General features: G+C 43.2%; 1 protein-coding gene across 1 annotated transcript; it reads right to left on the reverse strand.

The window, feature by feature from the left end:
• Window positions 1–95: 95 nt before the first annotated feature.
• On the reverse strand, window positions 96–27,291 carry LOC115075316 (synaptotagmin-5-like). Its single transcript, XM_029575611.1, has 6 exons — window positions 27,204–27,291; window positions 18,273–18,452; window positions 16,238–17,130; window positions 14,479–14,641; window positions 3,566–3,732; window positions 96–1,296 (listed from the first exon to the last, which is right to left on the reverse strand). Coding segments are annotated over exons 2-6 (1,374 nt in total). The 5' UTR covers window positions 18,274–18,452; window positions 27,204–27,291; the 3' UTR covers window positions 96–1,146.

Genomic DNA, 27,291 nt, shown 5'->3' on the forward strand with positions numbered 1-27,291 from the left:
CTCGGCCCCGAGAACCTCATGTGCCACTGAGCCTATGCAATCCACAAGCAGGGCTTACATATGCAAATATATCTCATGCATATTCATTAGGGATATCCTGAAACCCAGACCTATTTGTGGCTTTTGTAGGTCGGAGTTGGCTGCACCTGCTTTACACTGCTAGGGAGACAATTCAACATATCAAACGTACACGTAAGCTGTGAAGAAGTGCTGCTGTAGGGATAGCAGCATCAGAAAAGCACAGGTAGCGCCTCCAGCTTAGCCCTGCAAGCTGAGTCAGCTGAAATAAAGCAGGGCTGCCCAACTCTGGTCCTGAAGAGCCAATGACAGGCCTGGTTTTCAGGATGTCTGTAATGAATATGGATATGCAAATTTATCGCATGCCTATTTATTTTGGAGATCCTGAAATCCAGGCCGGTTTGAGGCTGTTGAGGACCGGAGGTGCCATCCCTCTTCTATAGGTTCCTGTGCTGTCCTTCTCTCACTGAATCTATGGCTAGGGGGGGTAGCCTTTATGGAATGCTAGCTTATATGGAATTGTTTTATGAACCCTCAGATATCCTAAATAACATCTCATGAGATTGCAAATCTGAACACAAAGCAGGCCTAAAGGGAAGGTGGAAGTCAATACGCTGTTACCCTGAAACTGTGTGAGCACGGTGGCTGTAGAAACTGTTAGCGACCCTGCAGTTGTCCTTCTGCCTGTTGGATCCTGTAGATCTGAAAGGCAGAGTAACAAGTCCATTGATTTGGAGAAATGGGAATTGAAACCCAGAACCGTCCTTTTAACCTGATGCTGATAACCAGGAGCCATCTGGTAAAGACAGAGGAGAGGGGGCTTCCACAGCGAGGTTTGCGTGCTCGGAGCAGCATCTGGATTCAGCCGTCACTGAATGCAAGTCAGGTCTGGGGGTTGTAGCGCTCCTTCGGGCTGAATCCATGCGAGAGGCACCGTTGCACAGAATATGAAAACCTACTGAGCCCAGCGATGCAGAAAAAGCACGAGAGGCAGCGTCAAGTTTCATCTGTTTTGATTTTGCCGGTCAGTGGCTCAGGTTCCAGATAATAAAACATTTCCCCCTTGGCCTCTGAGTGAATGTTTGATACAAGTTTTTCTGACTGGCTCTTGCACTCATACAGTGGGGACTACAACCTGTTTGGCTGAAGCGAATGCCAGCGGGCTGACTCTACGTGGCCCCGGCTGCACATCTCCTTCCAGTGTACGAGCCCCGACTCCGGAGCCTGGGGGCCAATCAGCACGCGACCCAAGACACAACTGCGCTTGCAGAGACGGCCCTTGGAAAAGGAAAACAAAAAAAAAAAAAAAGCATCAGTGGCGCCCGAAGGAATTCACGTACGTTCAATATTCAACACCAAGCTTTGGGGTGGGCGTGTGGGAACGCTTAGGCCTAGCTGCAAATTAAATATTAAGAGGGCGGCACATGGACAACTTATCCAGCTAAAAGATCGACAGATACGTTGTCGGAGATATTCAGCAAGATAAATGTCCCGCTGAATATATTCACCTACTCGCATAAGCTATATTAAAACATAGCCAGCGCGGTGGCTGTAAAGTAAAACTCTAAAAAAATAAATAAATAAAAGTTTGCGGGCCTGCAATGATTTTAAATCTTTAGGGGGGGGGGGGGGCTTAGCGGGGAAGGAGGTTCGGGCACACAAACCTTTTATTTTCAGTTTTATTTTGCAGCCTGTTAGCTGGCTAAAGTTATCCGCTTATACAGTCTATTCCTGGAAAGCTTTGGACCCACTGTGAAGATGGGCAGACTTGCTGGGCAGCAGGGGGGACAAGGTTTAAACCCCCAAGTTTGTTCAGCTAAATCACCTTCGGGAAATGCAGCTAAGAGTGTGGTGGGACAATTTGCATTCTTTCTGCCACGTTGAAGGCGTTCAGTTCTCTGCCAGTTTACAAGCATAAAATTACTATTTACCTGTGTACATGAAATTTCTATTCCCCTTTGGCTCGTTTTCCACAAAAGGACTCCATTTTGAAGGGAGTGGGGGTCATTCAACGTGCTAGGACTGGATATGGGGGGGGGGGGGGGTGCAATGTGTGGTTTACTGGGCTGAGGAAAGAAATCACCCCTTTGTGAGGAAAGCAGCTGGAGCTTTTTCAGACCAAGTTTTTGTGATAGCAAAACATTGCATGATGATAAACTGATTAGATAGTAACCTCTGAATATTATTCTGAGACATTCAACAATGTACAGTTCTCTGATTTATGGAAAAGCCCCCAGCCCAGTCCAGAAATGATGTTCCCAATGGTAAATCCGGAAGCTCTGGAAACCATTATCTGTGGAAGCTCTAAAGGACCTTATGTTCCTAGGGGGAGGAGACATCATCCACTTCAGGCCTTGGTCCAGGGCCCATTCCACATGGAGGGGTCCCTGGGACCAGCAGCCCGAGGCTGGCTCCCTTCAGCATTCTGCTCCATGCTTGGAGGTTCCTTAGTCTCCAACTGACTCATCCTCGCCTTTCAAACCTGAGCCAGGATATGTACCCTTTATACAATCCTCTTTCCAGCTCTCTTAAAGGGAAATACTCACTAGGACCCCTACCCATTAGACAGTCTATAACACAGGGCAATACTGTTTCTTGTGCCATCTAGTGGCAGTTCACTGGTACTGTGGTTCAATACCATTTTCCGCTCCCAAATCTCCCAACATAGGGCTCTCCCACCCAAAGTCTCTTCAAATACCAAACCTACAGACATGGCCCCAGTTTGGGAGTCCTGTCACACTGCTATTAAACATTTATGTAGCACTATAAAGAATATGCGGAGCTGTAGACATAAGAGGCAGTTTTTGCTCTAAGGAGCTTACAATCTAGTCAAGGCAGACTGACAAGATAAGCAGCATTTGGGGAGAATGAGGAAAGAAGATGGATTAATACGTGCAGTTTTATTGAAGACTGAAACTGTTTTTTTCTCATCACAGATACTCTGGGAAATAACATAAAACACACTCATCGTATGTGTAGCACCCGTCCTATTGAAAGGAGAGAATAAGACAGACTGCTACAGATCCCGACACAGAAGTCTACATGTTAGCACGATCATGAGTGCAAAACACAGCCATAAATTAGAAGTAGAAATCTGCAGACTGTTATTTGCCGGGGCAGTCGTTCCAGCCTCATCCCTCTCCTCCTGTCCCCCTACAGCTTCCGGGGAAAGCGGGAGGCAAGGTGCTGGATCAGGGAGCAGCTTACTTCCCTGCTCTGCTTGCTCCAGCTTCTCATCCCTCTCCTCCTGTTTCCTACACCGCAGGCTAAACCCTGGCAACAAAGCTGAAAGCTCAGGGACTGTCAGAGGTGAGGGCACAAAATGAGTCAAACCATTAAAAAAAAACAAAAAAAACCACAAAACAAACAAAACATATCACACACAAATAAAAGAAATCATGATGTAAAGCAGTATACGGTGGAGTTGTTTTATTTGTGCACTCGGAGGTGAAGACAAAGCAATTAACAGCAGAGTTAGCTCTGTGAAGTTGTTGTGACTATCAGGACCTATTGTTTTGCTGATACAACTGTTTTTGTCTGCTCTGACCTGTATGACGGTGAACTGGAAGGAGAGCTGCTGCTCCTGGATGTTCCCAGCTGGCACATGAAAGAGGAACGGGGCGTTCCACACTGGATTGTAGCCCGCCACTGGCTTGGTCTCTTTGGTTTCCTTTAACCTTCCGTCTTGGTAGAGATGAACAACAACGTAGTGGTCTGTAAATTTGAAAGGCAGAGATAGTAAAAGGGAATGAAAAAAGTCTAAAAACCCACAGAGACAGGTTCTAGAGAGAAAATCAGCAAGCTTGTGCTTGTGTCAAGAGAATAAATACAGGAAATATTGAAAAAAAAAACCAACCCCAATAGCATTATTAGCTCTAACAGGGTGCTCTACTTCCCATATATATTTAACATCATTCGTCATTGGCAGCGCCACTATGATTTCTTCTGCATCTCTATCATCGCAGACTAATGATCGATCGCCATCATCAGAATCTCCAGCACACTGAATTCTCACCATAGTCATCATCAACAGCTTTGCTATCTTACCTTCTGCCGCCACCACCACTAAGATTCTTTGAAATACCACCATCATATTCAAGAGTATCAACAGTATCATCGTCAACATTTCTATCTACAACAGCATAATCACCACTAGTAGCAGCAACATAATCATCATCATAGATTGAGCTAAACCATAATCATAGTAGCGATGGCTTAAGTGTAACTATGATAAACACCAGCATCAACAGCAGCAGCAGCATCGTTATAACCATCAGAAAGACATCTACAGCACCATTACCATTTGCACTCTTATCGCCATTACTGTTTCCAGTCCCATCAGGGAAGTTAAAGGGCTGCAAGGTAAACAGACATTGCTTCCAGGCAGTGAGCATGTTACAAAAGGAGTATGTTTAAAAGGGAAGGGTAGCAAAATAAAAAGTCAGAATGCAGGCATGTTTTATATTTATTATAACAAAAATTAATCAAGAACCCTTTAACAACGGAGCTGATACAATTATTCAGTAGAACTCTCCAGTATGAAATATTTTTTTGCTATGCAGTCAAGTTACCTTGAGATTAGAATTTCAAGCAAAAGTGTATAAAAATTAGCATTTTTAACAAGGGAGCAGACACAGGTCCTTGCACTGCAAGCTTGCAACCAAGTTAACCTTTCTAGAAGGCAGTGTGACAGTTCTAATCTCCTGCCACTAGAGGCCACTCAAAGCGAAGAGCAAGCATGGACTTCCACCACTGAGTAGTCCAGTTAAACTATTGCCATATTTCTTTTTTTTATTTATAAGCATTTCAAATTTTCTCTACAAGTGAATCTTGTATAAGAAATACCAGATGGTAAAGCTAGTCAATTTTTACAAATCATTGCAAAAAAACTCAAGAAAACAACAAATGATAGAGTACATTGATTTGGCACACCCACATTAGACCCAAAATCAGAGGGGGAGAAGCTTGGTAACCAAGAGTAAATTAAGGAAACATGAGAAGAAACAGGAAACCAAGAACATGTAGGCAGGTAACCACCACATTCTAGTGATCGTTTTACAGGGCCAGTGTGAGGCATTAGATGGACTAGGTGGTCGTCTATGGTGCCAGAAGTGGGCAGGGCGCAGTCGCTGGACGTGAGGGCAGTATTCTTTTTAATGCGAAGGAGTCGGGCGGCAGTTTGAAATTGTAGGTCTCGCGCGTTGGGATGCATTGGTCAGCAAAGTAAGGGAGCTCTGGCAACGCGAGCACTGTGACAGGGGGATCTATGAAGGAACATGATATCACCTTGAAGTCACCGCCTAGGGCGGCTGGACACCCTCGCACCGGCACGTTTTAGAATCAAGAAAAAAGTCTAAGCTGATCAGGAGCAAAGAAATTATAGTTAACAGAGCCATCTATAACAATGCATTTACATGAGTACAGAAGAAAAAAAAAATACTGCACTTAGGGGCCGATGTACTGCAGGTTTTTACCCTTGTAAAAACCTGCAGTACAGGTTTACTCTGTATATAGCAGGAGTAAGGTAACTCTGGTATATAGCAGGGGTTTTAACTCCTAAAAAATGTGCACAGGAGTAAAAACCAGCACTAAGATTAGTACAGGTGCATGCAAATCACATGTAAAAGAAGGCATTAGCTATTCCCTAGCAATGCAGAGAGATGTTTTAAATGGGCAGACAGCTTAAAGCACATTTTCTTAATGGAAATTCAACTCCTGGGTCAGAGCTGGAGTAAAACTTAACTCACATTTCCAGGGGTGGTTTGCAGGAAAATATCAGCCCTGGTGATTTTTTTCAAAACCGGCCCACAAGGTACATGTTTGACTCCCTTGTGCATTTTTCCTGCATTGTGTGTTTCAACAGTTCCCAAAAGCACACCAAACTGACTCTTCATAGGTAGATCATGTGACCTGGAGCCTGGCAGAACTGAGCCAAAAAATCTCCAAAATAAATGTCACATTTCACCTATAAAACTAAGTCGTAGAATGCACCCTAGACCAGAGGTGAGCAAATGGAGCTGCGTGCCCTCTTCCATCCATGCAATCGGTTGCCATCCGCCTGCAAGTCTGGGTACATCTCTCATAATTATATCTTGGCTTGCTGGTCTGGTATTAAAGTCTTTTGCCAACCAATCATGAACCAGTTGCCAAGTAATGTGTCAACCACAGTGCCAGCCAGTGTCAGACGCATACATAGTCTCTCATACACAAAGACGCTCACACACACACACTCTTGCTCTCAGTGTATGGGTGTGTCATAGAGAAAGCTAGCTTTACCCCTTATTCAGTAAGGGGTAATAGTGCGTCGAAACCCCCCCGACACTAATAGCGCCCGCAACATGCAAATGCATGTTGATGGCCCTATTAGTCATTCCCGTGTGATTCAGTAAGTAAAATGTGCAGCCAAGCCGCACATTTTACTTTCAGAAATTAGCGCCTACCCAAAGGTAGGTGTTAATTTCTGCCGGCGCCGAGGAAGTGCACAGAAAAGCAGTAAAAACTGCTTTTCTGTAAACCTTCCGACTTAATATCATGGCGATATTAAGTCGGAGGTCCCAAAAATTAAAAAAAAGTTAAAAATTAAAAAAAAAAAAAAAATTTAAAATGGGCTCGCGGATTGAAAACCGGACGCTCAATTTTGCCGGCGTCCGGTTTCCGAACCTGTGGCTGTCAGCGGGTTTGAGAACCGATGCCGGCACAATTGAGCATCGGCTGTCAAACCCACTGTGCGCAGTGTGTTAAGGTCTACCTGCGGCTACCACACTGTGCATCGCAATAGAAAATAGCTTTGGCCACCAGAAATGAGAGTTTACTCCTCCTCGGACCCAGGAATTAATTTCTGGTGCTCTCGGGGAGGGCACCTACAGCTGAACAGAATACCGGCACCGGGCATCCCGACTTTGGCGTACCCTGCTTAACTGCAGATGCCCACCCCAGGGAGCTTACACTTTGTTCAGCTAGCTCTACGTGCCCCCTCCAGAGAGCAAATTCTTGCATCCAAGGCCCTTTTGGCAGAGTAAAATCAAAGTATAAACTCTCTGGGCTGGGAAACAGCTAGCTTAAAACAAACTCTCAGTGGGAGGCACAGAAAGCTGAACAGGATGTCAAAGTCAGATGCACACCACCAAAGTGCACACTGTTCAGCTGATACAGTCCAACCCAGAGAGCTTCTGCTTTGATTTTACTTGCCATGACTTGCCAAAATGGCAATACCTGTGAGACTGGTGCTGTGCATCCCCAACTTGTGGACAAATTCTCTCATTCAAGGCCATTTTGACAAGGCATGGCAAGTAAAATGAAAGAATAAGCTCTCTGGGGAAGGCACCTACAGCTGATAAACAAAGCTTAGGCTGTCTGGATGGGCAGCAAAAGCTGAACAGTACATACTTTATCGCTACATGTGTGTGTGCTGTCCAGCTGTTCAGGAAAACAAAACCTGTGACTGGTGCCTGCCTCAGAGAGCTTATATTGCAAATTTAACTCCTGGACCTGAAGTGATGGCAAATGTTGTCTATTGTTGTGCCTAGTGTGGTACTCCACCTCAGAGGGTGCCTTCCCAAGAAAGCTTATGTTTTGTTCAGCTATAGGTGCAAACCCCAGAGAGCTTGTGCCTTTTTTGGTCTGAGGTGGAGTAAACTCACATTTCTGGGGGCCAAAGTTATTTTATTGCTGCACTATTGCTGCACTACCACAGCAATAGAATATCATGGCCATCAGAAATGTGAGTTAAAGGAGTTCACCTGAAAATCCACTTAATTGCATTAAACCAGGAGTATGGCGGTAAGCACTTGAAGTTGGAAAGAGTGTGACCAAAATGGACTTGCATGCAAGATTGTGCTCAAGTCTGGATGCCCAATGCCAATCTCACATGCAAGGCCACTTTGCCAAGTAAAAACAAAGGGCAAGCTCCCTGGAACAGGCAACACAGCCATTTGAGATGCACAGCACCAACATGCTTCCTGTTCAGCTACCGGTGCCTGCCCTACAGAGCTTACTCTGTGATTTCACTTGGCATGCCTTGCCCAAATGGCCTTGCATGCAAGATTGGCACTGGGCATCCCAACTTGGGCACAATCTTGCATGCAAGGTCATGTCGGTCGCACTCCTTCCAGCTTCGAGCACTTACCTCCTTTACTGTTGTTCTAACACACTTTCTAAATCAATTTTCTGCATGAGTGCAGATGTTTCAGTTTAACTCACATTTTAGCGTGCATTCTTTGTTTGGCGCACATTTGTAACTCCCATTTTATTTGCATCCCATTAGCTTGCTGCATCTTGCAGGGAACCTTGTTTTTTAACGCACATGTTAATTAAAACCTGCACTAAAATTTTTCTCTGATTCTAGAGTGGGTTTTGTTACATCGTCTTCCCCCAAGAGCACAAGTCTCAGGATGCCTTACATTGGAATTGCATCCGGAATTCCCAAAAGCAGGCCCCAGTATTGGAACATTGATTGCATTTATCACATTTGATAGAGGCGCTACATTTCCTTATTATTAAGTGAATATGTTTAACACACGCAAGTGATTTTTCTCTTAAATTATGATGTTGGGAACAATGGTAGATTTTTCCCTGGTGGGGTTTAATCAGGAAACAGCGTGACGAGTGTTTTTATAACACTTGATAATTTTCTGGTTGGAGATTTACTTCTCCCTCTCATTTACATCAGTTTTAATTATTTGTTGCATTGTGAACGGTTAGTTTGAGAATATGCCAACTATTTCACATCTTCAGTCTCGGCTGTTTTATGTTTTTGTTTACTTAGTCATTCATTTTTGCACCGCTTCATTTTCTGCAGCTGCATTGTTGGAGAAGTCTACTATACGTTTATTTACCAACCCCTCTGAAACACAATCATCAGTACAATTAGCAAAAGCCATGCTTTCCCCAATCTTCTTCTACTGTGTCGTTGGCTTACGTTCCCTCTCTGTGAAATCTCGCTATCTTCTTTTTCTTTAGGAAGTTTGCACTGTTGAACATTTTCTTGGACTAAAATAATAAAAAAAACAAACCAGTGGGGGTCACACATTTTCCTTTTACAATAGTTTTAAAAAGTATTTTGTAACCTTGTAAAAATGATAACTGAAAACCACTTACTATGTTGTTTATCTTTTGGTTTCTTACTTAATGGCTCTTCAGAATTTGTTGACATGTTCAGTTCTTGGTCTGATATGAAAAAACACACGGTGCTAACCTTTTTCATTTACATTCATGAGATCTATTTGGAAGTTTGGTAGAAACGCTATAAAGAACGATTACTTACCTGCGCTTGGTTTGTTCTCAGAAAAGCCACTTGACCTTTCAGTTTTTTGAGTTTCACTACATGGTGGATGCTGGTCTGTGCTCAACAGGGTGCCCAGTTTTAATATGGAAACATTTTCTTGGTCTAATATTAAAAAACAAACAAAAAAAAACAACCCAAAACAGACTGTCACACATTTTTCTTTTTACAATAGTTTTAAAATATATCCGAAAAGAAAAACACAAAACCATTCCTTACTTCTTCGTTGCCGCCGCTTAGTAAGTGACATCTTATTGACAAACTTTGCCTTTTGCCTCTCCTTGCTTGAAGGATCCATTTCTGGTTCAGCCTCTTCAGACCTTACAAATCTTGCAGACTGGTGAACCTTTCTGTCACCAGCTATACCTTTATTCCCCCTTAGGGGCGGAACACACAGCAATCCTCACAAAGAGTTGTGTATTGCATCACAAAAACTGGCATGTGATAGACATCTATTGCACCTACATGGGCCCTTTATAATATGTTAGTTCTCTTGAGTGGATTATCATTTGCAGACTTCTGAGTGAATTAACACCTCTTTTCTTTAGGTCTGAGACACTTCACAAACTGCAGACTGGTGAACCTTTCTGTGATATAGTGGTCATTGGGTTTACTTTCATTCCCTCTAGGGGCGTAACCCACAGCAATTATCAAACGTCTTGTGTATTGCATCACAAAACTGGCTGCCCAAACTATCATGTGATGAACATTTGTTGTACCTACACTAGCCCCTTATAGTAGAGTTAGTTAGTTCTCTTCAATGGGAGCTGTCATTATCAACCCAGACCCTTTGTTTTCCTTCAAAGACATCCTCTTTCCATTGTTTTACTCTGATTGGATTGTTCATTCAAAGATCTTGAGTCCAGACATCTGCCTCAACTAGGTCTCTGGCCATTCCCCTAGTTCATGAAATGGCTGCTGCGTCCTGAGCTTGGTGAACGTTGAGGCTTAATAAACCCATATAAGCATCTCTTGCTACACATGTTTGTATGGGTATACCCTTTGTCCTCTCATTCGGGCCGACGGAGTGCACTGTTAGCCGGCATTTGGACGCACATTTTGGATGCGCTATTACTCCTTACTGAATAAGAGGTAAAGCTAGCATGTCCAAAACACGCGTCCAACACCCCCCCCCCCCCCGAACCTAATAGCGCCCGCAACACGCAAATGCATGTTGATGGCCCTATTAGGTATTCCCGCGCGATACAGTAAGTAAAATGTGCAGCCAAGCCGCACATTTTACTTTAGGAAATTAGCGCCTACCCAAAGGTAGGCGTTAATTTCTGCTGGCGCCGGGGAAGTGCACAGAAAAGCAGTAAAAACTGCTTTTCTGTGCACCCTCCGTCTTAATATCATGGCGATATTAAGTCGGAGGCCCCAAAGGTTACAAAAAGTAAAAAATAAAAAAAATAAAAAATTTAAAATGGGCCCACGGCTTGCGGGCCGAAAACCGGAAGTTCAATTTTGCCGGCGTCCGGTTTCCGAACCCGTGGCTGTCAGCGGGCTTGAGAACAGACGCCGGCAAAATTGAGCATCGGCTGTCAAACCCACTGACAGCCGCCGCTCCTGTCAAAAAAGAGGCGCTGGGGACGCGCTAGTGTCCCTAGTGCCTCTTTTTACCGCCAGCCCTAATTAAAATAAATTATAATACTGAATCGCATGCATAGGAGAGTGGCCTGTGCATGCGCTGGGAGAGCGGGCGTTTGCCCGCTCTCCCGCGTTTTTACTGTATCGGCCCGATTGTTTTTTAACCATGAAGATAAAACCTTCCATACAGCCTTAACACACACTTGACACAGTTGTTAGTTCAAATATATATTTATTGCTTTTACATGTTTCTTTAACAACTATTTTGTTCACATGGCAAAATGCATTATACATTAATGTACACTTTTCCCTCTTCACAGTGTTTCGTGTTCAATACAGACACAAAAAACTTTGGTAACACAACATCTAATGTTTTATCACTATACCGTTTTGACCAGCGTGTATTGCAAAAAGGCGGTATATAAACACTTTAAAATAAATAAATATACAGTTTTAAAAAGATGCCTGGTGCTTTCTCCCAAACATGATGGCATTTATATATTTCATCATTAAAATCTCATCTGTAGGCCTAAGCAGACTGTTTACTTTTTCCACAGGACTGCAAATATTTTTCACACTGGAGGTCATTTTAAAAGGAGTTACACATGTAAATGTTACCTACTATCACAGCAATTTTCAAAAGTCATTTATGCATGCAAAGTGCAATTATAAGTGAATATCCTATGGACAATTCAATGACATACATTGTAGCAATTTCCGAAGCCTACTTACATGGGTAAAATTGCATTCACACATGTAAAACCCAATTTTAAGCGTGTAAATGCTTTCTGAAATCAGGCCTAATGTATATAAGGTAAATGATTAGTTTCAAGTCGGCATTGTTTAGACTTAACACAGTTCTTTTATATGCAGCTTATAAAACACTTACAACACGTTCTAGGCACAACTTGCTACAAATTGTCCTTAATTTTTCCTGTTCACAGATCCTCCAGAATATAGACAAAAGAAATATTTTCGGATCATTAGCAGCAGTGACTGCCAGAATCTCACAGGCCGATACAGTACAGTGCGCTCCGGAGAGTAGGCCTTCTGCTTAGATAATATAGTTCTGTAAGTATTCCAGAGCCTTAGTGTTACAGCAGGGAATGGATTCGCCTCATCCCTCATCCGAGCACTCTTTCTGGGCACCCACACTATATCCCTTTAGTGTTTGCTCTCCCAAACAGTATCTTTCTATAAAAGACAGTGGTGCTGTGACTCAGACCAAAAATGCAGGAGGGCAGTCGTGAACGTCTCATTTCCGCTGCTCAGCCTGCTGCCTGCACATTCTCTAAATGTGCCAAAGTGACTTTTTGCTCTCATTGCTCTTCAGTCTTAAACTCCTCTCTTATTTCCGCAGTTAGGATTGCTTGCTGGGTTACTATTGTTACATGCGGGTCAGCATGGATTGCTCAAGGCTTAAACTCGGCTTCAGGGCCACCAAAAGACGGGAAGCAGAACGCTGTGTGGCAGCCAGGGTTTTATGGTCAGGGAATGGGGTTGGCTGTGTTCAAGGAACTCTGCACCACGGGTCAGAAGCAGGTTCTATGCCCCCGTGCCTGCTGCAGAATGTAAGGTGGCTTGGGCTGTTGCCTACCCCCACCCTTCCTGCCCCAATATAACATGCTTAAGAAGATGACAGAGTTCAGTCTTGATTGCGGTGAGAGCATGAAAGGGGTTGTTATTGTTAAACGGAAACAAGAGGTCCCCATCACTGATAGACCTGATAGCCAATCTATTAGAACAAAAGTTTAAAGATCAGCAAAACCAGAAACTAAAACGATTTACAAAATGATTCATCTTAGTTAACAAAAGGTACCCTCTAAGTGACCATAATATGCGACTTCCTCTCCATGCTGCGGATGGTAACACAGGGCTTTGCCTGCATCCCCCTAACCACCAATCAGGCCGATACAGTACAGTGCACTCCGACGGAGCGCACAGTTAACCCGCCATTGGATGCACGTTTTCCCTTACCCCTTTATTCAGTAAGGGGAGGAAAACGCGCGTCCAACCCACGGCACCTAATAGCTCCCTCAACATGCAAATGCATGCGCGGGATACAGAAAGTAAAATGTGCAGCCAAGCCGCACATTTTACTTTCAGAAATTAGCGCCTACCCAAAGTTAGGTGCTAATTTCTTCGAGCACCGGGAAAGTGCACAGAAAAGCGATATTAAGTCGGAGGTCCCGAAATTTTCCAAAAGTAAAAAAAATTTTAAAAAAATTGAAGTCGGCCCGCAGCTGTCGAGTTGAAAACCGGATGCTCAATTTTGCCGGCTTCCAGATTCCGAGCCCGTGGCTGTCAGCGGGCTCGAGAACCGACGCTGGCAAAATTGAGCGTCGGCTGTCAAACCCTCTGACAGCCACCGCTCCGGTCCCAACCGCAAAACCCTGCAAAAGACATTTGGCACCCATATGGTGTTAGGCCTATTGTTAGGCTTGGACTTGGCCCTTGGAAAGTTTTGCGTAAACTGAATTACATTATAGTAAACCTCCTATACCAAAATAGAACTACCAGCCAGCACTCAAAGAGTAATAATCCCACCTATGAAAAGGTAACATTATGAATATTACACCAGGCCCTAAAACACCGATATACCTCCTATTAGGAAATAAAGGAATACAGGATGCTACTGATCCCCACACTAGCAGAATCCGTCACCTCAGTTATACGTGCAGAACACAGAAAGACCCTCACCAAATATAGAATAAAGAAACCATAAAGTATATATAGAAATATGCAGCTCTTCTGTACGCCCGCCGACTTAATATCATGGCGATATTAAGTCGGAGGTCCCAAAAGTAAAAAATAATTAAAAAATTAAAAATGTAAAATCAGCCCGCGGCTCGCGGGTTGAAAACCAGACGCTCAATTTTGCCGGCGTCTGGTTTCCAAACCTGTGTCTGTCAGCGGGTCCGAGAACCGACGCCGGCAAAATTGAGCATCTGTTGTCAAACCCGCTGACAGCCGCCGCTCCTGTCAAAAAGGGGGCGCTAGGGACGCACTAGTGTCCCTAGCACCTCCTTTTACCGCAGGCCCTAATTAGCATAATTTTATTTACTGTATCGCGTGCACAGGACACTGGCCTGGGCGCGCGCCTGCTTTCCCGAGTTTCTTTCTGCATCGGCCTGTCACTGCAGTACTGAACCAGTGAACCCTGAGTAATCAGTCATTTTTTAAGATTTTTTTTTTCTTTGACTGTTAGAAACCCCAGAATGGAAAATACAAATTTTCTTGTACGAGTGAGCTCTCTCTTAATGCCAGGGAGGGAGTTTGTGAGGGATCCGTTCACGAAAGAAGCTAGGGTGCAGTCAGAGGGGTCCCAGAAAGGGAATGAGTGTTCTTTTGATGCTTTCCCTATCCAGCTTGAGAAATATCGCCCTTGCCACTGGGCCAGGTCCACTACACCCTTTACTCAACCATTTTAGCCGATTTTGGACTCGCAGAGGCTGGTGCTCATCTCCTAAACAGGCATCAGACACTGTCATTTTATGTGCCCCCAAGGTTTTCCTTGTTTTTTGGCAATAGGATGCTGGGAAAATTATTCTCTGCTCCTGCTCCTCTCAGAGAGACTTCAGATTGCCCCTTACCTGGTGCCCCTGGTATGCGGGTCAGTCTGCCCAGATTTTCTGCCTTGCGGACCATCACCTTGATGCGATTGGCCAGTGCTTGGTACTGCAGGAGAAGGAAGAGCTGTCCCAGGGACTTGGGATCAGAGAGTGAAGAACCCATAACATCCTGGGAACTGCGGCACTGAAACAAGATGGACAGAAGCTTATCCTACGGATGGCATCAACCTCGGAACCTCTCTGTTCCCCCACCCCCATCCCTGGGCATAAATAGCAGCAAATGGAGCCGAGGCAGGTTCCAGACGGGCTAAGAGCAGGTTGTCTGGCCCAGCTAAGTCGTTTACTGTCCTTCTATTTTATATTCACTACTCTATTTTTTTTTCTCTCTCTCTCTCAACTTTTGGAAATGATTGACTCAAGAGGATCTTAAGAGTTCCTCTGCTGGTTTGACTTCTATAGCATTACAACTTGGTCAGAAGATAAAATCTTTAAATGTGAAATACATTCAATCAAGTACACCAATGAGCACCTTGATAAGAAGATGAGGGTTAATAACTGAACTTCCTACAGAGAAATTCCTCCTACCGCCTGGGGTCAGATTTACAGCCTGTAACCTTTAGTGGTGCTCACACTGATGCAGGTCGCTAGGGACAGGCTGCTGTAGCAATACTTATTTTATAGTGCTACTGGACAAACAGCTCTGTACAAGGCTGATAACTACTTAGGTCCTGCCCCAAAGAGCTTACAAGCTAAGTGGATGCCTGAGGCAATGGGAGATAAAGTGACTTGGTCACAAGCAGAGTCGGTGGAAGATACAGGATTGGAACCCTGGTTTTCCTGGTTCCTGGCCCATTGCACCAACCATTAAGCCACTTCTGTTGGAATTTAACGCCCATCCCATATTAGTTTAGAATCTCCGGGGTTTCCTTCCTCCCTCCCAGCTGAGAAAATGTATTAGGATAGGAGGTCAAAAGCAATGATCTGACCAAACTGTCTCTAGACCCCTGGAACGACCACTCCGCCTGGAGTTTCAGAAGGATATGAGCTAAAAGAAAGTAGAATATTGTTTGACCTTCCCTCTCACTTAAGATGGCGAACAGCATGAGGCACCTGTGGAAGCAGTGTAAAATAAAATGGTCACTCTCATGCATTTACAAATTCAGCTTTGCCCTTTTGTTTAAAGAAATTACTTTTTTCTTTTGCCCTGCTCCCATCCAATCAGATGCCTTAGGGGCTTCCTGGCACACCCTTCAATTGCATTATCAAGACTCCAAGGCATTACATAATGTCCGGCCCACAAAATAACCTCCGAATTAGCGTTAAAATACTAAACGGCTAGCAAAAAGCTAACCTCTGACCTTTTTTTTTTAAACTTGATATTTATTGATTTCAAATTTATAAGAAGGAATACATCTTGCTTACAGTAAAAGACAAATGGTTATTCAATCCACAAAAGAAATAGATATAAGGAAAAAACAAATATATATGAGATACATATTATAAACCAGTCATCATCTGAAGTAATATTAGAAGGGGGGGGGAAGAGAAAATATAGGTGAAAGAAAGGAAAAATAGTAAGGAAACTGACTTAACATCACACAGGCAGAGATAAATCCAAATGGATCACCATCTAGACCTAATTATTCCCAAAAGAGGAAGCTAGAATACTCCTGGAATTGATAAAGGATTTAAGTTGTTCAGGCAAAAAGAACACAAAGCAATCATTACGAGATCCGATAACCGATTTATGGGGATATCCGAGAACAAAGAGACCTCTGACCTTTTTGAGCTTGGTTTTGGTGGTGGAAAGCTCTCGGCTGTATCCGGAGGACTCCTCGGTGCTCCATTTGCCCTGTGCGCACGGGAACAGCACCTCACCCACGAAGGAGTCCCTCAAGCTGGGAAGCTCCCTCGTGTACACGGCAAAGCGCAGGGTGAATCCTCGCAGCTCCTCCAGGCTGTAGCTGCCGAACTGGAACTGCTCCCTGAACTCAGGGTTCAAGCTCTTCCTGCGCACAGACGTCCGCTGAGGCTCGATGAATTTGGGGAGCAAGTACACCTTGACGTAGGAGTCACAGCTGTTGCAAAACCTCCTGGACAGGTTGGACACGCCAATCACCGTTACTGAGAGAGTTGCCTTGGGCTGTGAGTAAGAGAGGGTAAAGTGAAGCAGGGGCCGCCGTTTGCCCTTCATGCTGGAAAGGTCACCCGGCACGGTGCGGGACTGGCGGACCAGAGACCTTAGTGTGGGGCTCACCAGTCTGCTGTGTTCGTCAAAAGCCACGCTGCCTCCACTCATAGTTCTGCGACGTTCTATAATCCGCTTGGGCTTGGTGGACAAGCTGAATTTTGGCGGGAAAGCAATGTTGGGTAAGGAGGCCCTGCTGTTGAAGCTGCTTTTTTCCGAGGTAAAAGAACTCGGTGAGCCATTAGGTCCTTCCAGAACCCCTCCGCCCATCGCCTCGTACTGCAGCTTGATCGGTACGATGCTCTGGCACGGCACAGCGGCTGAGATGTCCACGACTATGTGCTCTTGTGCTTGCGTCCTGCAGCCGCTTTCACCGTCGCTGGTCAAGTGACGCCTCTTGCTCCGACGCCAGCAAACGGCGCATCCCAGGAGGAGAGAGAAGCACAGGAGAGCCAGGCCTACACCCAAGAGGACCTGTAAATCCACTGAACATCGGAAATACGAATCGAATCACAAGACGGAAAGAGACAAAGAAAGAAATGTTACCATAAAATATCAGATACAGGCTTTCAAAGGTCACTGAGCACACAAGTTAGAAATGAGAGAAAAGACCAAAGACTCAGACCAGAAAAATTATATGCAATGGACACGACCCTCAGCAGTTACATAGCACGAGCAACATTAGTAAAGTTATTTGATAAGCATTTTAAATCCAGATGTTTTCTAGAAGTCTAATCTAAGTTTATAAAACTGGCTGAAATACCATCATAGGGACAGAGTACGTAGCATGGAATACAGACCGGAATCAAACACAAGGACATTTTATGGCAGAAGTTTCCAAAAGTCTATTCAAGATCCACTTTTGACTTACAATACCCTTCATAGGACCTGCCAAAAAATGGTTTCAAAATCTAAACCAAAAATTAAGTGGTTTTCTTTTTCCAGATTTTATCCCATATAACAATTTGCTTTGTACCACTATATTATTTTTCCCTTTCATTGTTCTACTGTTCTCTTCCACCCTCCCAGTTAACAAGTTTATTGTAAAGCACTATTGCATATGTTCATTAACAAGTTTATTGTAAAGTTTATTGTTTATTGTAAAGCACTGTTGCACATGTTCGTTCTATTTGGCACAGCTGCAATGTTTCTGGTAATTGTGAACCGATGTGAGGTTACTAAACAAATGTCGGTATATAAAAACTGCAAATAAATAAATAAATATTAAGCTGTGGGTTTAAAATTCCTTACAAGCTGCCTTCCAGGTCTGTTTTTTTCCCTCTTAAATTCTTTGAATGTCTGGTGGATTCTCCTATAACCCTTCAGTAGCCCATAATGTACTCAGACCCACAGTTTGAAAAGCCTCATTGGAGTTCTTTCTAATCATAAATCATGTTTGTACTCTGCAGACCTCCGTTAGACAATGTGATACAAAACCAAATAGAGCCAAGGTACCTATTTTATTCATTTTAGAAAAGCATTTTAGTTTACTTGACAACCAAGATATTACTGTGAATTAATACCAGCTACAATTGGCGGGTAGGTCTAAAATGGAATTAAAATAACGTATTTACTTAGAACCTCAAAGTTTAGAAAAATCTTGGAGTAAAGTAAGGATGATACTCACTTAAGTCCAACCCCTGTGTAATAGCTCAGTAATGTACTGAGGAAGCTCAGAAGACTCCACGGTTGCAGGACTAAAGTTAGAAGCTGTTAAGGTTAGTGGTGGAATTGTCTTCTTTGATGACCTTGCTTTGATGCAGTGTTTGACTTCTAACAGAGGATGCACAAGAACTTTGGGAAATGCCTACAAAAGAGATTTTGAGTCATGTGCAGTTTTCTACAGTCTAGAGAGACATGTTTAAAAATCTATACATCACCAGCCAGGATATAGTCAATAACTCAATATTCTGGAAAAGCAAGATCAGCAATCTAATGTCATCGTACCCCTCACCAACAGAGGTGCTGAAGAGTTCCAATTCCTGGAGCAGCGAGATGCCCAGAAACTCAGGTCCTACTACTGGGAACGTCTAGGAGGTCAACTTGGTTATGCACTATTTTGATTTTTTTTTTTTTTTTATCAGCTTGAGAACAGAAATTATAACAAATGTTAGACTTAGAAAAAGTAATTGTATCCTAATAGCCAAACAAAGTAAACACAGATCAGACAGAAAATTCTAACAGTTCAAACAAAAGCCAAAAGTACGTGAGACCCATACATTTTTTTGCGTTAAGTGAAGTTCAAGAGCAAACAAGCAGATACAAGTACCCCGGAATAATACTTCTGGATTTAGTGAAAGTTAACCAGCCAGGCAATTAAAGTGCTGCAAATGGCCAGTCTTACACCATGTCTGGCAGTGAAGTTAGGGATCCAATACAACTTCAGGAGAAATCAGACTTCCTCGTCATCTAAGCAGGTGAGTCTACACAAGTGGGTTATGCACTCCAACCAGCAGATGGAGATCACTGTCTCGTTGATGTCACCTCCTATAGCCCTGCACAAACATCAGCTGCCGGTATTCTAGGTCTCCATGCTTGCTTACATGTGGACATAGGCCTGCCATGCTCCTAAGGTGATAGTGAGATCTCCCTCCCTCAGTTGAGCATCCCGAGGATTTCAAAATTGGGAGACTTTGTGAGGTGAAGGTTGGTAGCCCTCTCCCTCCACATACAGCACCTGCAATTCAGCTAAGGGTAAGGAAGCCGTGGGCTCAGGCCTCCTTTCTCTTCCCGGCTGTCAGTCTCCCTCTCCTTCCCTTGTTGGGACCCATGGGTGTCAAGCAAGTGGAGGAGGTGTTGCTGCTACGGGCTGGCCAAGAAAGTTAATTGGGAAAAAAAAGCACAGCAATCTTGCACTTTGAGCAGGCATTTTACCTGACTGTGGGGGAGTTCAGCATTACTAGCGAGTGTTTCAGCAGCATTTTGAGACTGAAGTAGGAGCAGCGCAACAAGCAGCACGACAGATGCAAGGCAGGCGCCATTTCACCGATTACAGACTGCGCGTAGCAGAGTCAGATATGATGCCGGGCAGCCAGCGCAGGAAAAGGATCCCAATTTGTGCAGCCTATCATAGGAGGGTGGTCAACCCAAAATTATCCCTCACAGCTTGTGCCACAAGTGTTTGGAGAAGTGCCCCTAAATGAATTTACCCCTGAAAAGGGATCATAGGCGCGGGTGCATGAGCCGGTGCAGTCTGTCACCCGGGGGAGGGGGATTTAGCTGATCCTTCCCTGGGGTAGAGGAGCTCACCCCTCCTCCATTACGGCTTATTACCTCGTGTACCCGTGGGGGTGGGTTCAGAACTGATTTTGCCCGTCTCCCTGCCACCGGGCTTGAACCTTTCTGCCCTATCATGGATTGAATTTTTTTAAGGGACTGCAGTCCTTTTGCAAGGGGCAGGAGAGGTCATGCTTAGGTTTTTGTGTGTGTGTGTGTTGGGGGGGGGGGGTTCACCCCAATTCACCCTCCCTGTGGAGTGTCAAATACTGGATCCTCCCTCTTCTTCACCCATGCGAACTAAACAGTGGAAGGGACACAGGGAGGATGGAGGGAAGAAGATGAAGTGGACCGAGGTCTCTTGGGAGGAGTCTGGTTTCCTCTACAGCGTAGGCTGCAGATGTGGCATTGGAGGATGGTGAAATCCCCCCTGGATGTGGAGCCGCATAAAACTATGCTGCAGTTCTTTCATCGGGAAAGCTGTCCAGGCTGATAATGCAGATGCTAAAGGCGCTGGGATATGTGATGGAGCAGCTCCAGAGACAACGAAGATGCAAAAGAAAAATCCTAGTATGGTCAGCTTGCAGAAAGCTTCCTTTTTTTTTTTTTTTTACCTCCCCATGAATCAGTGCAAGAGCTGATTGATTTGGAGTGGAGTGCTCCAGACGCTAATTTTAAAGAAGGATGGTCCTTGGCGGGTATTTACCCTATGGACCCTAAGGCAAGAGAACAGTTTCATTTTCTAAGAGGTGGACATGCTGGTGTGCTCAGTGACACAAAGAACCACCATTCTGGAGCAGTTCTGAAGGATGTCTATGATTGGAAGATGAGGCTATACTGAAACAGACCTGTGATGCGATGGCCATGAATCTGCAGATTTCCGCTTGCTGTTGTATGGTAGAATAAGCCAGTCTGTGTTTGACCAAGGAGGCTCAGGAAGTACTGGGAGAGACTGGCCTTTCTTTACAGTCAGGGATCACATTCATGGTTGATGCCGGCTATGATCTGGCATATACAGCAGCTTGTGGAGTGGCTTCAGTGATAGCGGTTAGACACCTGCTTTATCTGTGGAACTGGTTGGCTGTAACCCTTTCTAAATCAAATCTCATGAAGTAACCCTTCAAGGGTAACCTGTTTGGGGACAAGTTGGAAAAGATGGTGAATCGGTGGGGAGATTCCAAGATTCCGTGGTTCCAGAGGATAGGAAGTTGGCTCACTGCTTCTCCAACTCAAGAGGGTGGTTTTGTGACTCTTGCTGATTTCATCCATCCAGAGTTTCTAGAAGTCAGAAGTCTTGATCCTTTGGAATATCCCAGTTCTTTTGGTCGAAGAAGCCTGGGAAGGATGGAAACTCTGGTTACAGAGCTTCTCGTTTTTTGCAATGAAGTTTTGGGGTCTGTCTTTCAGTGCTGGAAATAGACAACCTTCTATCTCAATTTTATCGGAAATGGACCCAACTCACTTCTGACCAATGGGAGATGGATATGTGCTGGAGCTTATCTTATCACTTACCAACGCTTTTATGGTTTCCTCATGCAACTCCATGGAAAAAAGAGCAGCCGTACATTCCACCTTGTAGCGACTGATCGCGTTGAAGGCCATTGTGCCGGTTCTGAAGGAGCAGGAAGTTAAAGGATGTTATCCCATTTACTTTGTGGTTTCCATAAAGTAGGGAACCTTTCACCCCATTTTGGATTTGAAAGGAGTCAATCTATTTCTTTGGGTGACCCACTTCAGGATGGAGTCCTTGTGGTCAGTGATCATGGTAGTTCAGAAAGGAAAAAGTTTCTCATGTTGCTCAATCTGATGAAGGTCTATTTGCATATACCAATCTGTAGGGAGTACCAGTAATTTTTACGCATCATAGTGCTAAGTCACCGCTTCCAAGTTCAGGCCTTACCGTTTGGCTTGGCCACAGCACCCAGAACCTTTTCCAAGGTAATGATGGTGGTGGTTCAGTTCTTTGCAGGGAAAGCATCTTAGTCCACGCATTTCTGGATGACTGGCTAATGAGGACCAAGCTGTAGGCAGAGAGTCACATGATAACTCGCAGGGTGATCCAGCTATTGCAAGAGCTGGAATGAATAGTAAATTTAGCCAAGAGCAGGCTACAACTCTCCCAGACTCTGGAGTATTTAGGGGTCCAGTTCGATATGATTCAGGGCAAAGTATTTCTCCCAGAACAGTGTAGCCAGAAGATTTGAGAGCAAATCTGGCCCCTGCAGGCAATGGACCTTCTAATGGTGTGGTCACGACAAATGCGAGCCTCTAGGGCTGGGGAGCCCACTGCCAGGAGTTAGTGGCGCAGGGACAGTAGTCTCCCAAGGAGATGGGTTGGTCCGTCAATCAACTAGAGGTCCATGTGATTCGAATGGCATTCTTGGAGTTTGCAGACTGGCTAATCGGGAAAGTGGGGTGAATGATGTTGGACGTCGTCACAGTGGTAGCCTATATAAATCATCATGGGGGGACTCAGAATCAACAGCTCTCTCTGGAAATGCTTCCTTGGGTGGAGCAGCATCTTCAAGCACTGTTGGCCTTCCATATTGCGGGGTCGACAATGTGTGAGTGGATTATCTCAGCTGTCATTCATTGAACCCAGGAGAATGGGAACTGGTGCACAAGGCCTTTCAGCTATTGTTTCTCGATGAGGGTGGCTTTGCCTGATCTAATGGCAAACCGAGAGAATGCAAAGGTGGATCGTTTTTACAGTCCAAAAGGGGTGCGCAGGCATTTGGAGTCAATGTGCTTGTTCAGTCCTGGCCGCTGGATGAGTTGCTCTGTGTGTTTCCTCCATGGTCCATGATCGGCCCAAAAAAAAAAGGTTTGTGCTAATGGTTGTTAAAGTTTGTGTTGTTCAGTTGCCCACAGTTGGCTTTTGCAGAAATTCTGGCAGGCGGATGTCTATACAGGGCTATATGAGTTGGCATCAATAAGTCAATGATCTCTGTCACCATCTGCTAGTTGGACTGCATAACCCACTTGTGTGGATTGGGCTGCCTGTCCTAGAGGAAAGGAAATTATCATGTAAGAAGGAATTTCACCATTTGCTCTTGTTGTCACATATAAAGAGCTCACTAGAGATATGTAGTTTGAAATGACATAGGATATGTCAAGATTTCCAGTCATTTCATGTAGTTTTCTTAACAAAACAAAATTGAACAGTTTGTTGTTTGATGTGCGCTAATAAGAGTTCACACTATTGTCAAATAGTGTATACTAAGAGATCCATATTCAGTTGTTGAATGGCTCAGCTAAGCTAGATAAACTTATCTGGACAACTTAGTCTATTTATTCAGTGGTGTGGCCATGCTCTTGAATGTATATGGATATCTTAAAGTTAGCCAGATAGGTTTATCCAGATATATTTAGGACAAGTGTATGGGCTGGCCAGTTTTAGCTGGATAACTTATCTTGCTAATTCTGAATACTGGAGTTAAGTAGATAATTCAGCTCCACCCCTGACTTATCTGGCCAAATTTTAGCCAGATAAAAAGTCATCTGGCTAGAACTTAGCCAGAAAAGTGCCCAAATATTCTTTTAGCCGGATAACCTCTGATTTATCTTCGTTGAAGACCCAGAGGCTTGCTGGATAAATCGCTGTGATCTCTGTTTTTCCCATTTTTTTCTTTTTTTTTTCCCCAGACGCTGCACCCGAGGCCCCTGAACCCGGAAAAGACAGCAAGGCCCCTCCCCTTTGGCTGACACTACCGACGTCGGAAAGCGCGCCAAAAGGGGATTTAAAAAGAGGGTCCAAGACCGGAGGCGCCGCGCGCCGGCATCGCACACCAAAGGAACTCAACAAAGGGGCATGCCCCTTCGTACGCCTGAGGTACACCAAAAGAAAAGGAACATCAAAACACACACCAAAATCAAGGCATGATGGAATCGTTAAGAGGAGGGGATGGATTGACAACACAACCCATTGAAATCTGCATCAACAAAGGTAAGTACAGCAACAAACACAACTACTCGAGAAAATCAAAAGAAAGTTACAAATCATTAGCTAATAGAGAAACCAACTTAAATAATCTCATCCAAGTAAAAAAGACTAAAAATCCAATCACATTAAAAATGAATAAACTGTTAACTTTAACTTTCATTCTAGTAAATGCTCAATCTATAACAAAGAAATTCCCAAAAGTAACTGACCTACTGTACGACATCAAACAAAGTTTCAGCGCTATCACCGAATCTTGGTTAAAAAAATCTGACATTATCCTAAAAAATCAAATAGCACACAGAAATTATGACGTATATTCAATTCCCAGGATAAATAAACGCGGAGGCGGCCTAGTTCTAATTATTGAAAACAAATTCAAGTGCAAATTGATTCCAACAACACCCCCTCAAAATCATGAAATTGCAATATTTGATACTGAACACACTCAAATATGCCTTATTTATTGCCCCCCCAGCCTACTTGTCCTAAACATATCCCTGCTAATCGAATATTTAACAATAAACCTAAACTCTTCCAAACCAACCATCGTGCTTGGAGATTTTAACCGTCACATGGACGTGTATCCATTGTCAAATACATGCCAGACACTGAACAATATGATGGCAGCACTAGGATTCACATTAATTACAGATAAACCTACACACAAAGTAGGGCACGCACTTGACCTTACATACATCAACCATAGCTTCCTTGAACACATGAGCACTAAATATAATCAAATTCCATGGTCAGACCATTCCCTAATTCAGTCCGGTATTAAATGTATAAAGCTAAAAGAAATATAGAAAAATGAACCTTTAGAATTTAAATATTGTCCACCTTTTAACACTGAAATACTAAAAAACAAACTAGAAGAAACTCTAATACACTTTGGCCACAAAGACTGTGTAGCCGCAACAACAGAATGGCTGACTAGCATGAGTAAATTGGCAGATGACATAAACCCCACAAGAACAATGCAAATCCATGAGCCCAAACAAAAAAACCCATGGTTTAATGAGAAGATAAAATAAACCAAACACAATCTAAGAAAAAAAGTGGAAAAAAGACAAATCAGCAGAAAATTTAACCAAATTTAGGAAATAACTAGCTTATTATAAAAAAGTAATTCTTGACGCAAAAAAACTATTCTTTAGTTCAAAAATTGAAAAATTTGCAAACAACCCAAGAACACTATTTAACATGGTTAAAAATCTGACTAATGATAAAACAGAGGCACCCCAAGCCCACAAGAGAATAAATGCAATGACTTAGCACACTATTTCTCAGACAAAATCACAAGCCTTAAAGCAAGATACCGATCTTAACAAAGCAGGAAATCAAGAGAGGTGACACAATGATCCACATCTGACGAGGTATCCCAGATCGAAGTGGAATCCATGATAAAAAATTTGAAACCCCCCTCCACATAAAACTGACACTATTCCCACCATGGATATAAAAATCTAGCTGATATAACTTCCTACACAATAGCCAAAATAATTAATCTATTCCTTAGCGAAGGAGTAATGCCAGACTCACTTAAAGGTGCAATAATAAAACCAATACTGAAAAAGAAAAACAGTGACCCAAATGTCTTAAGTAACTATAGACCTGTTTCAAACTTACCTATGCTTGCTAAATTAATAGAAAAAGCGGTACAAAAGCAACTAGCTGAACATCTAGACAACAATAACATACTCTACCCCTCACAACATGGCTTCAGAAAACACTATAGCACCGAAACATTACTAATCTCTCTAACAGATAATGTACTACGTGGATTTGACAGTGGAAAACACTACATTATGATATTAGATCTGTCAGCAGCATTTGACACAATAAACCATAGCATACTACTGAAAAGGTTAGAAAAAATAGGATTACAGAACAAAACAATTGAATGGTTCAAATCCTACCTTAACAATAGATCTTTTCAGGTACAGATAAAAAACACAATATCAGACAGAATCGAACTAAAGACAGGGGTCCCCCAGGGTTCAGCACTTTCGGCAACTCTATTTAACATTTACATGCTCCCCCTCTGCCACCTGCTGGCAGGACTAGGTATCACACATTACATATATGCTGACGACATTCAGCTAATTCTACAGGTAGAAGAAACAATTAAAAAGACACTGAACTTTGCAATGTTGTATCTAGATATAATAAAACAACTACTAAACCAAATGGAACTAGTAATTAATATTGAAAAATACATCTTGAACGAAAAAACATTGAAATAATTCAGAATCCCATCAAACTTAAAAATGACAAAACAGTGGAACTAACTGACAGGCCGTGTGGACGAACGCCCACTCTCCCGGCGCGCGCACAGGCTACTCGCTGTACTGTATCGGCCTATGAGAAAGCTTGAAACCTAGGAGTAATAATCGACACGGAACTCAGCCTTAAGCAACACATATCACTGAAAGTTAGAGAAGGCTACGCCAAATTAATGGTCCTTAGGAGACTAAAACCCTTATTAACTCAAGCACATTTTCGAACAGTTCTGCAAGCACTAATATTCACTAGCACAGACTATTGTATCACACTTTTCCTAGGATTACCATATGCAACACTAAGACCACTACAAATTCTACAGAACTCGGCTGTCAGAATACTTACTGGAAAAAGCAGAAGGGATCACATCACTCAAACACTTGCCGATTTACACTGGCTGCCAATAGAACAAAGAATGCAATTTAAAACGCTATGCACAATTCATTAACTAATCAATGACGAAAATGCTGATTGGCTAAACACTGCACTACGATTGCATGTCCCCCAGAGAAATCTCAGATCAGCCAATAAAGCTCTACTAACCATACCCTCGGTCAAAACAGCAAAACTGACCCAAGTTAGAGAGAGAGCACTATCTTTAGCAGGTCCAATATTATGGAACACAATGCCACTCGAAATAAGATTAATGAAAGATTTAAAACTCTTCAAAAAAAAGTTTAAAAACATGGCTCTTCAAAAAAGCCTTTCACAGTGAGGTCGATGAGTAAGAACACCTACACACAGCTGAAAGTCACCTAAAAGTGTAATTGCTTACTTTATTATATTTTATCATAATTAAGTATTAATTTAAAAGAAGGACAGTATAAAACGTATATGATTATCCTATTACTCATATAAATGGAAATTCCAATCCACTTTCCATATAGAGTATATTATTGAAACATGTAACCGAAAAATGTATTGGCACCCTCTAGATAATTTATAAACCAAACTTATTTCGTGCCTAATTGTGAACCGTTGTGATGGTGCATTACTAAACGACGGTATAGAAAAGTTTTTAAATAAATAAATAAATAGCATGCACTGAAAACAAAAAAGACAAAATTAATCAAAATAAAAAAGGAAACAAAATAACAAAGGAAACAAAATACAAACCTTTTTTGTGCTTCCAGACCCCTAGAGTTCACGGCACTGAACTGAATCATTGCTTGTCAGAACTAGACAGTCAGCTGTCACTGCTTAC

Source organism: Rhinatrema bivittatum, chromosome 13, assembly GCF_901001135.1.
Source record: "Rhinatrema bivittatum chromosome 13, aRhiBiv1.1, whole genome shotgun sequence".
NCBI classification, from domain to species: domain Eukaryota; kingdom Metazoa; phylum Chordata; class Amphibia; order Gymnophiona; family Rhinatrematidae; genus Rhinatrema; species Rhinatrema bivittatum.

Excerpts from the sequence above, each read along its gene's own strand:
- LOC115075316 (XM_029575611.1), bottom strand. Across the intron at positions 14,642-16,237 it reads CCAAAACCAAGCTCAAAAAG|TGCCGCAGTTCCCAGGATGT; the intron begins GTCAGAGGTCTC and ends ATCTTGTTTCAG. Across the intron at positions 3,733-14,478 it reads CCGCATACCAGGGGCACCAG|ACCACTACGTTGTTGTTCAT; the intron begins GTAAGGGGCAAT and ends TCAAATTTACAG.